The following is a 10,548-nucleotide window of genomic DNA, read 5'->3' as shown; positions in this document are numbered from 1 at the left end:
CAAAAAATCTACGGTTACGGAAATAGGGTATGATCCCTAGATTAAGGCTACTGACAATCCGTTGGACCTACACATATTAAGAGAGAAGCGTGAAGCTTGCGAGAAACATCGAGGTAGTGTTTGTCGTGAACATTCCGATGCTCAAGTCAACAAGGTTGAGAGAGACGATTTAATGAGAATTAAAGGAAAGAATGATTACTAGGAGTTTTGTCGGAGGCCAAGACTATAGTGAGGGTGTAGAATTCTTGGGAGCAAAAACTTAGGAGCAAGTATGTGATTTTGTGTAATGGAGATTGAATGAATTATGAGAGGCAAGCTTCTGTTTATATAGTGTACCTAAGGGGTTGAAATCCTAGTAGGACATTGAGTTCTACTTTGGGAGATAATCCTATCAGGAAATAAAGGTGTTTTCTTGTCCTTATCAGATTATGTTTACTAGTTTGAGTAAGATTTAGGAAATGAGTTTCTGATTTCCTATTTATGAACTATTGTAGGCTAATTGGCCGAAACCTAGTTTAGCTTAACTTGTAGGATAGTCTAACTCATTTAGTGGATAGTTCACAATGTGACTTTAAGCATAGATCCAACTAAAATTGGGCTAAAGCCTTAAGCCGTGACATGTTTATTTGGTGATTGAGTCTCGTCAGGCCTAAGACGATTTTCTGCCTATACATATGCCTAATTATTTAGGCATCACTATATAAATTCCCTCATAACATAAGCTCAATGCTCTGCTTTCTCTTGCAGAGATCTCAGCTTTAACAAACTTAGTGGAGTGATCCCAAGTAACTTCATCTCGATGTTTTCAAACACTTCAAAACTACGTTTGTTTGTAACTATTGCCCGATAATGGTGTGCATCTGTTGGAGTAACCAATCCTGGCTGCATGACATAAAATTATAAAATATCACAAAAAAATAAATCTTCAAAAAACCATGAAACTAACTTGACTTACACTCTGGTATCGGTCTCATTCGATGACATTCAATCTGATAGCTATCTACCCAAATGACCCATACCATGTAGCAGTCATTCATATCTTAGGTGTTGGTGACCGAAACCTGGGAATTGGTCATCAATACTTCAGCATAATTGACCAACACCAACGTATTAGTCAGTTTGCTTTTAGGTATGAGTGATTGATTCCCACGTTGGTTTGATTGATTCGAATTTGGTGAGGAGGGAAAGATCTTACTAAGGCTTAGGAAGGGTTAGGGTTTAGGTTTGGTTGAAAATGAGTATATATACAACTACAAGGGCATTTTCGTTCATGCAAAAATGGTAAAATGTGGTTGGGTTAATCCTAAACCCTAAACCCTGCACACTTGGGTTAGTTTTCATTTTCAACCCCAATCTTGAGTCATTTTTTATAATTTCTTTTTCTTTTTCATGATAAATTGAGACCATTTAAACAGTAAAAGCAGAACTACTATGGGTCAATTTTGAAATTACAGAACTATATGGTCAGAATAAAATTCTGATTATTTGTATCCCACTCTCTGAAAAGAGGAAACTTCTTTCCAGCCATTTTTTTTTTAAAAGTCAGCTTAGTAGCAAATATCAAATTCAAAGTCAACTCTTTAAGCTTCTGTACACTTCATATATATTCCGTACTATCATTCTCATGCCATCCATCATCAATATTTCAATTTCTACTTATAATTATTATTATTATTTCAACGACGTGTAAAAAATCTTGTGAGAAATTTGATCAAAATTTATTTTTTAATATTTGAAAAAAAAATTAATTCAATTTAAAAAAAAAAAAATCCAGGTTCCGAGACAATGGTACAATACATGATTCTATAATATTATTGGTCTATTTAATATATTTTAGTTTAAAAAAAAGAGAAAAAAAAATGAGGGATCTTATATGGTAGCCACTAATAAAAGCAAAAGATGGGTAATGGGTACCATTTTCAAAAGGGTCTTATTGAATTAATTTTTTTTTTTTTTTTAATGTTCATAATTTCATGCAAGTTGTGAGTTAATTAAGGAAAAGAAGACTATTAACATCAGTAATATATACGTTAATTAACAATTAAAGAATGATAATTGATCTGTCTCCATGTGGTAGCTTCTTCCAACAACGTTTTCCAAAGTCCATACATTGCTTTTTCTCCTCTGCTAAACAAAAAGGCTATATATGTTCTTCTTTCATTGTCTTCTCTTTCTTCTTTTACCTATTGCCAGACAATGAAGGTACGTAAAGAAGAGAGATATATACATAATTACATGGCTACTATATCTTTCTTGCTTCTAATGAATGGTTTTATTTGATCCATGAAGTGGAGAAGAGGGTTGGGCGACTGTGAATCCAGTCAAAGGATTTGAGAATGCTGTCAGCTGCAACTGTTCCTTCTCAAACGCCACCGTTTGCTATGTCGTTAGCATGTATGCTTCCTAATTTGCATTAATTAAATCTTATTCCTTGTATAAAAAATACTTTTGAGTTATATACTAAGAAATTACATGTATATATAGATTCTCTCCGAGCAAAATGTAAATTTACATATCTATTATTTACTGTTGAGGATCAAGAAATTATTTGTTCCTCAATCCTAAGCTACCCACAACTCCCTCTTTTGCATGTTTTCTTGGTATAAAAGGACACAAGACATTGGAGAGAGATACAACTCAATGATAGCTCGCTGTCTTTAATAAGAAATTGTTTCCTAAACGATCGGTTACTCGTAAAATTTGAAAGGAGTATGATTTGGGAGACATTTTTATTTAAATTCGTTAATAATCAGACTTTTTATCATTCAACATAAACTTGTTTTTAAAAAAAAAAAAAAAAAAAGTTAATAATCAGACTTTTTATCATTCAACATAAACTTGTTTAAAAAATATATATATAGTTAAATAAAATGATAATACCCTAAATTAAAATTATACCCTTTCTTAAATATGACCCAAGAAAGAAAAAAAAATTAACAAAAAATTGATTTGAATTGAGTATACAGTAAAGTTATTGTAACATGGTGTCCTTTGTAAGTTTATGAATTTATGAGGATCATATTTTTTTAACCCATAGATAAGAGCAAAGAATTAAGTTGCTCGTTTTTTCTTGTTTTGATTTTTTTTTTTTAATATTTAAAGTACCAGTGAAACAGTAATTTTATTATCCTTGATTTAGTGGTTTGATAGAGACTATTGAGTAAAAGTTCTCGAAAAGTCTCAAATTTTAGTTTCTTCTTAATCGCTAATAAATGTGACCATTAAAACTCTTATCATACTAATAGTTATAAGTGTGACCATTAAAACTCTTATCATACTAATAGTTATAAGGTACCGAGAGATAAGGTCAGGTGAGTGTGAGCTGGCCGGACACCATCTCCGGTCATCCAAACCAAAAAACAACTTTATTACCCTACTCCCAAAAAAATAGGGGTAAAAAGGTAAATCCAACCAGCAAAGTTATAAGTTGAAGTTCTCTTACGTGAATGTCAAAAGAAATAGAAGAAAACTAAGCGTTCTATGAAACAAAAAAAAGGATTTAATCATCGGAGTGGGAGAGCACTTAAGCTTAGCAGAAATGGGGACTAATCAGGGAGAGAAAGATGAGTATTATTTATGAATTTGGGATGAGATTGATTGCTGATAAGAGTTTATATTTACAACTCTTCTGAGATTGATTACTGATAAGAGATTATATTTACAACTCTTCTCTGCGAAAACCTAAGCTTAATTATTTCAATATGTTGTAATATTTACCGCCAACTTCAATTGAAGCACAGAATTCTTAAGGCTCAGAATCTCCCTGGCGTCCTTCCACCGGAGTTGGCCCGGCTACCTTGCCTCCAAGAAATGTAAGTGGTTCTGTTACATTTAAATTCTAATTCTAATTATTATATATGATATTAAAACATAACGAACATAACTGTCTGTTGCTCAAATTTGGCACAGTGACCTCACTCGCAACTACCTTAATGGCACAATTGCTCCAGAATGGGGCTCGTCAACATGTAAAATCTCCTTTGTTACTTTCTATCATTCATACCCATCAAGCATTTTCATTGCCTCTCTCAATTTGCAATATGCTTTAGTGATTTGATTTGATTGCATTAAACTGTGGTTGCAAATGAAGGATTTTTTTTTTCAGAAACTGACATTTTATCTTGTTCCAATTAGTTCCCTTATTGGAAACCCGTTAACTGGTTCAATTCCGAAAGCGCTGGTAAACATTAGCACTCTCACCAGTTTGTGAGTCATTGTATTGCCAATCTTTGGTTCCATTCAATTTGAGAGAGTTTATAGTAATGTTTGTTGTTGATTTGTTCTTGTTTATGTATGATAAATGTGTAGAACCCTGGAGTTCAATAATTTGTCCGGAGATTTTCCTGCGGAGCTTGGGAGTCTACCGAGAATCGAAAGAATGTAAGATACTAATAAGCTTAATTTGTATATCTCTTTAATTTTTACATCAATATTGGTTGTTCTTGTTGTTTCAGACTTCTTAGTTCAAACAATTTTACTGGGGAATTGCCAGAAACATTTGCTAATTGACCACAATGAAGGATTTGTAAGATTACTTCTGATGTTTCTTTCTCTTACAAGGTTCTTATGAGCTCTATTTAGGTATATTCAATTAAATGTTTCTTTTCTTTCTCAATTTGATGCAGTCGAATTAGTGACAACCAATTCTCAGGACAGATTCCCAATTTCATTCAGAACTGGACAAAGCTCGAAAAACTGTGAGAAGTTTACTCTTCATGATTTGTTTTAAGAATATGTATCATGGGAACCTAATGAAACTGAAATTGAAAATGTAACAACAGAGTTATTCAGGCAAGTGGTATGGTTGGTCCAATTCCTTCCGGCATTGCCACTTTGGAAAAGTTAACTGATCTGTAAGCATTTTTTATTAATTTGACTGATTTCTTTTGTTATGTTGTGTTTGTGCATGTTGGATTTGTTTAGGCTTTTATTCTTCGTTGAATTCAGTATGCAGGAGAATTAGTGACTTGAATGGAACTGAAGCAACTTTTCCACCACTTAGTAAAATGAAGATGAAGATACTGTGAGCATAAGTGATTACACAATTTACAGAAATTAACTTTATCTTTTGGCAGTTGACAGCAATAATGTTTGGTTGTGTTACAGGATATTGAGAAGTTGCAACATCATTGGTAAACTACCAGAATATCTTGGACAAATGACAACTTTGAAAACCTTGTAAGTATACGCTTTTTTTTCTTAATCTTTTTGTATATTTTCTTTTCTTTCCCTCCTGTTTGCAGATGAAACAAAGAAAATTTTGCCCCAAAACTGTAATGTTGTTTTCATGTTCACACTCAGATTTCACCATTTGCTGTGGGAAATTTAAATTCAATATAGGATATTTGTTCTCAAATGTTTCATATATAGTATCTTTGTGTTGGCTTCTCTCTTCCATTTTTCAGGAAAGAGTTTGGTTGTATAAATGTTTGGGCACATAGGACATATTGATTTATTAAATGTTGTGCTTATGAATTTTCTTGCAGAGATCTCAGCTTTAACAAACTAAGTGGAGTAATTCCAAACACCTTTAGTGGTCAAGCTGATGCAGATTACATGTAAGTATTTTTCTTTAATCTGAATTTCCGCACAGCAAGCTAGTTCAATGGATCATATGCCTGATTAGCAACATTGAATTTTGGTCCAAACTACTATGTGAACTTAAACTGTCAATTCAAGTTGATCAAATGGTTGAACTGGAAATTGTTGGTTTGTGAGGCATTAACTATTGTGATAATGGCTTATCTTACGTTGAAAATTGTCCTGATAGACAAACAAAATTTTGGCCATTTAGCATTGTCATCATATCAATAATTATTATCCTTATTAAGTTCAGTAATTGAGAAGACAAACATGTTATACTGAAGCTTTTTATATGTTCATTTTTTCTAGATATCTAACTGGAAACTTGCTTACCGGACCAGTGCCTGCTTGGATGCTGGAAAAAGGAGACATGATGTAAGCTTCTCTTCTACATTCTCTGCAATTTGTTAATTTATGGTAAAAAATTCCGATTCTATCATATTTTACATGTTTTCACTCTTATGTTAATCCATAGTACATCCAATTTTGTGATGCCTATTTACATGATCTGATTTGAATTGCCAACCCGTAATCTGTCTATGTCTTCTGATTATGCTGTCATAATACTGCCAATGCATAGGCGGTCCTTACACGAATTGAAGTTCTTTTTACTGTTGCCAGTAATGGAAAAAAGATGTTTTTGTTTTCCTTTCGAGTAAATTCTCCCAGTCATGGAGCTCTGTATTTGTACCAGTTATATCTACATAATTATGAATCAAAGTTAATGCTCATTGTACGCTCAAAGTAACTAAAGTACTTCTTGGTTTATGCAAAATTGAATTTTAGAAAACGGATAGTCGGATATTAGATGTGTAACAACAGATACATATGGGCCTATGGTTTATAACATCTGTTTTACACATTTATTCTTAAAGATGATGAATCACACTGAAATTTCTGTTGCAGTGATCTTTCATATAATAATTTCACTTATAAAAGCTCAGAGGCGTCAGGCTGCTGCCAACATAAAAACGCATAAGAGTCCTATTTACCTCATTAGATCCTTCAACACTGGATTATCAACATTGCTACAGAGTTGGAAACTGATTAATATGGCTCATTTTCTGTACGAACTTGTTTGCAAGCTCTTCTAAGGCTAGTAACTTGTAAGTTTCAAATTCACCCCTTGGGAACATGCACAAAAAGTGCATGGCTTAATTGATTTTATGTTAACTTAATTCATTTTCTTTTCACTTAACATAAAATCAATTATATATCATGTTGTTACGATGCTAACCTTTACCTTACATTTTTCCAGCACTGGAATCGTTCCATGTCTGGAAGCTCCCGTTGTCAAAAAAGTAAGCTCAAATATCCTATACCTTTTCATAATGCAAAAGTTCTTTTCATTATTTTCTTGTTCAAGATTTACCAAACCGTTGTGTCTTGTGGTTTAGCTTGGTATTCTCTTCATATAAATTGTGGCGTGAAAGATGTGGTTGCCGATGCAAATACTAAATATGAAGCTGATACAGATCCAGCAGGACCTTCAAGATTCTTCACGAGTAGAACTAATTGGGGATTTAGCAGCACTGGTCACTTCTTGGATGATGACACCCCTTCGAAAACCTATATTTGGCAAAATACTAATACTTCTAGACTCTTAACAAATGATTCTGAGCTATACATGAGAGCTCGCCTTTCTCCCATCTCCCTAACATATTATGGGTATTGTCTGGAAATGGAAACTACACGGTCAACCTTCACTTTGCAGAAATAATGTTCAAAGATGACAATACTTTTAGCAGCTATGGGAAGCGCATATTAGATGTTTACATTCAGGTAAGTAGAGCATTATACTTCCTAATCATCAACCAAGGTCTAGATAGTCACAAACTTTGAAGTCGGGTCCGTAAAATAGTTTTCTGGTTCCGCTTAGCAAATATTAAAATTCATTTTGACCAGGCTTTGGATTGGTGTAAAATCTGAAATCTAAAACTATGTGCGCTGCCTGTTGCAGGGAGTGTAGGTGCTAAAGGATTTCAATATTGAGGATGAAGCTGGTGCTGTTGGTAAGGCAATTATAAAATGATTTCCTGTCGCTGTGACCAACAGTACCTTGGACATTCGCTTTTATTGGGCTGGGAAAGGAACAATTGGTATCCCTTACAGAGGAATTTATGGTCCTCTTATATCAGCTATTTCTGTTAGTCCTGGTAGGTCTGCTTCTAAAACAAGCTTCTTCTTATTTATACTTTGCTTCTTTGAACAACATGGAATGCAAAAGGAATGGTATTTCCTACCATTTCACCTCCGAATTCAAGCCAATCTAGTAATAGTTTCCCTCATTCTTTCTTTAAGTATGATATAAGTTTTTACTCAGGGATCATGTGTGGTCATTCTATTTGACTTTTTATTCCTCTTCGAGCAGATTTCATTCCTCCACCAGAAAATGGCAGCAGCAGTAGTATATCAGTTGGCACAGCTGTAGGATTTGTGGCTGGAGCAGTAGTCGCCCTTATCCTGGTTGCTGGTATCCTTTGGTGGAAGGGTTGTCTAAGACCAAAAAGCACATTGGAACGAGGTATTCAGAATGCTGTTAACATATTTCTTACAATTAGAAGTTTTTTTATTCACATATTTTACTAATTCAGTTTCTTCCACAGATCTAAAGGGTCTAGACTTGCATACTGGTTCCTTTACTTTAAGGCAAATTAAAGCCACCACAAACGACTTTGATGTAGCCCACAAGATTGGAGAAGGTGGTTTTGGTCCTGTTTACAAGGTATTATATTACTCATAGTGCTCACTTTCTTCTGTTTAATATATAATTATTGTTCTTGTACCCTGTAATACAGAAATCTTGCTGCATTTCTCAAACATGCAGGGTGTCTTGGCAGATGGTACTGTAATTGCAGTTAAGCAGCTTTCCTCTAAATCAAAGCAAGGAAACCGAGAGTTTGTAAATGAGATAGGCATGATTTCTGCTTTGCAACACCCTAATCTTGTAAAGCTTCATGGATGTTGTATCGAAGGAGATCAATTATTGCTAATTTACGAGTACCTGGAAAATAACAGCCTCGCTCGAGCTTTGTTTGGTAAATTTCAACTATATTTGAAGTACACATTCACTTTGTCGAATCAAAGATGAATAAGGCATACACGTACACATGCATGTGTTAGTTGACTCTAAATCTTGTTTCCTGGTGGTTTAAAGGTCCAGAACAGTATCAGTTGAAGTTGGATTGGCCAACAAGACAAGCATCTGTGTTGGTATAGCGAGAGGATTGGCTTATCTCCATGAAGAATCAAGGTTGAAGATTGTCCACAGAGACATCAACGCCACTAATGTTCTTCTTGACAAGGACTTAAACCCTAAGATATCTGACTTCGGTTTGGCCAAGCTAGACAAAGAAGAAAACACCGACATAAGCACACGAGTTGCTGGAACATTGTGAGTTTGCTGCATTCTAATTTGTTGTCAATGTGTTCCCTTTCTCCCATTTATGCTGGACTATTTTGCAATGACATTGAGTTTGCATGCCTTAACATGATTCTTTTTTAATGATTTTGCAGTGGACATATGGCACCAGAATATGCAATGCGAGGCTATTTAACTGATAAAGCAGATGTTTATAGCTTTGGAGTTGTTGCCCTGGAAATTGTTAGTGGGAAGAGCAACAGTAGTTTCCAGCCAAAGCTTTTTCTTGTCGATTGGGTAACTCAACTTTCATTCTTTCCTGCATCATTTGTTCTTTGTTCTTCATTTTGGCTGCATTCACCATTAGAAAGTCTTTGAATAAATCAGACTTCACCATGGACGCTCATATGAAGTTCTACAATAACAATATATTTTACCACTGTTATTTTTTCTTTTACCGTCTTCTAAGGTTCATTATTTAAAAGAAAATGGAAACTTAATGGAGCTAGTTGATTCACGATTGGGCTCCGATTTTAACAAAGAAGAAGTAATGGTGATGATCAATGTGGCTCTCCTATGCACTGATGTCTCTCCGACAGTTAGGCCGACAATGTCTTCAGTTGTAAGCATGCTAGAAGGCAGGGCTGCTGTTCCAGAGTCGGTTGCAGACTCAACTGTCACAACCGATGACGCCAAGTTTGAAGCATTTAGAAACTATTATCAGTCCGGCAGAGACCATACAAAAACCAGTAACCAGAGCCAGAGTATGTCGATGGATGGACCATCAACAGGTTCTTCAACATCTGCAGTTGATCTTTATCCAGTCAATCTGGACTCAGGTTACCTAAATGCTAGAGATTAGACATATGTGCAGATTTTCTTGTTTGTTGCTTGGTTCACAAGCTATCTTCACCTCAAACAAGTTTCATTGTTTACCTTTTTTTTTTTAGTTCCTTTTTTCTACTTATCAGAACTTGAAAATGGTTGAAATCATGTTTATAGAAATCTTAGGAATAGATATATATAATTATGTAATTCTAGAAAATTCCATGAAAAATCCATGTACATGAAATAATTATATGGAAAATTATGGATTGTTCTTTAGATTGTGTAATAATTTTCTTCACTGTAATAATTTGAGAACTTTGAAATAATTAAACGAAGAATTTAATTCATGTGTTGTTTTAATTATTTTATTTTGTTTTAACATGGTTTCCTTTTTTTATTTTTATGTTTATTTTGTTAGCCTTTGACGTAGCATAAGTCAAACTAAAAAATACATCAAAATTAATTGGATTCAAAAACTTAAAATTGTTGTAAGTTGTAATTTCAAGTTTATAAAAAAAAAAAAAAAAAAAAAAAAAAAAAAACTCATAATCAAAAGGATAAATGAAGACTAGAATTAAAATATGAAGATTGGATGTAATAATTAATAAAATAACCCCAAATGATTGGTCGGGTGGTTAAGAAAGTTTCTTTCTTTCGTTGACTTCTTAAGTTCAAACCACTTTGAGGTCATCTATCACATTTGTGGTTTATTAGACTCATTGAATATAGTATTTAATAAATCTCAAGAATTAGTTGAGATGTGTGTAAGCTGACCC

General features: G+C 33.9%; 1 protein-coding gene across 1 annotated transcript; it reads left to right on the top strand.

The window, feature by feature from the left end:
- Positions 1–3,469: 3,469 nt before the first annotated feature.
- LOC116124462 (probable leucine-rich repeat receptor-like serine/threonine-protein kinase At3g14840) lies at positions 3,470–9,998 on the top strand. Its single transcript, XM_031410198.1, is given in 26 exon segments — positions 3,470–3,812; positions 3,910–3,968; positions 4,106–4,206; positions 4,309–4,380; positions 4,455–4,501; positions 4,504–4,525; positions 4,626–4,697; positions 4,782–4,853; positions 4,955–5,023; positions 5,107–5,178; positions 5,487–5,558; positions 5,893–5,958; positions 6,490–6,558; positions 6,654–6,689; positions 6,842–6,861; positions 6,864–6,884; positions 6,981–7,256; positions 7,259–7,365; positions 7,544–7,739; positions 7,955–8,107; positions 8,190–8,308; positions 8,411–8,621; positions 8,741–8,779; positions 8,782–8,977; positions 9,100–9,241; positions 9,414–9,998. Coding segments are annotated over 25 exon segments (2,679 nt in total). The 5' UTR covers positions 3,470–3,812; positions 3,910–3,932; the 3' UTR covers positions 9,807–9,998.
- Positions 9,999–10,548: the final 550 nt, after the last annotated feature.

The sequence above is a fragment of the Pistacia vera genome, unplaced genomic scaffold (genome assembly GCF_008641045.1).
Source record: "Pistacia vera cultivar Batoury unplaced genomic scaffold, PisVer_v2 Contig152, whole genome shotgun sequence".
NCBI lineage: Eukaryota > Viridiplantae > Streptophyta > Magnoliopsida > Sapindales > Anacardiaceae > Pistacia > Pistacia vera.
The sequence above is the reverse complement of the archived record's forward strand: the minus strand, read 5'-3'. Positions and strand labels throughout refer to the sequence as shown.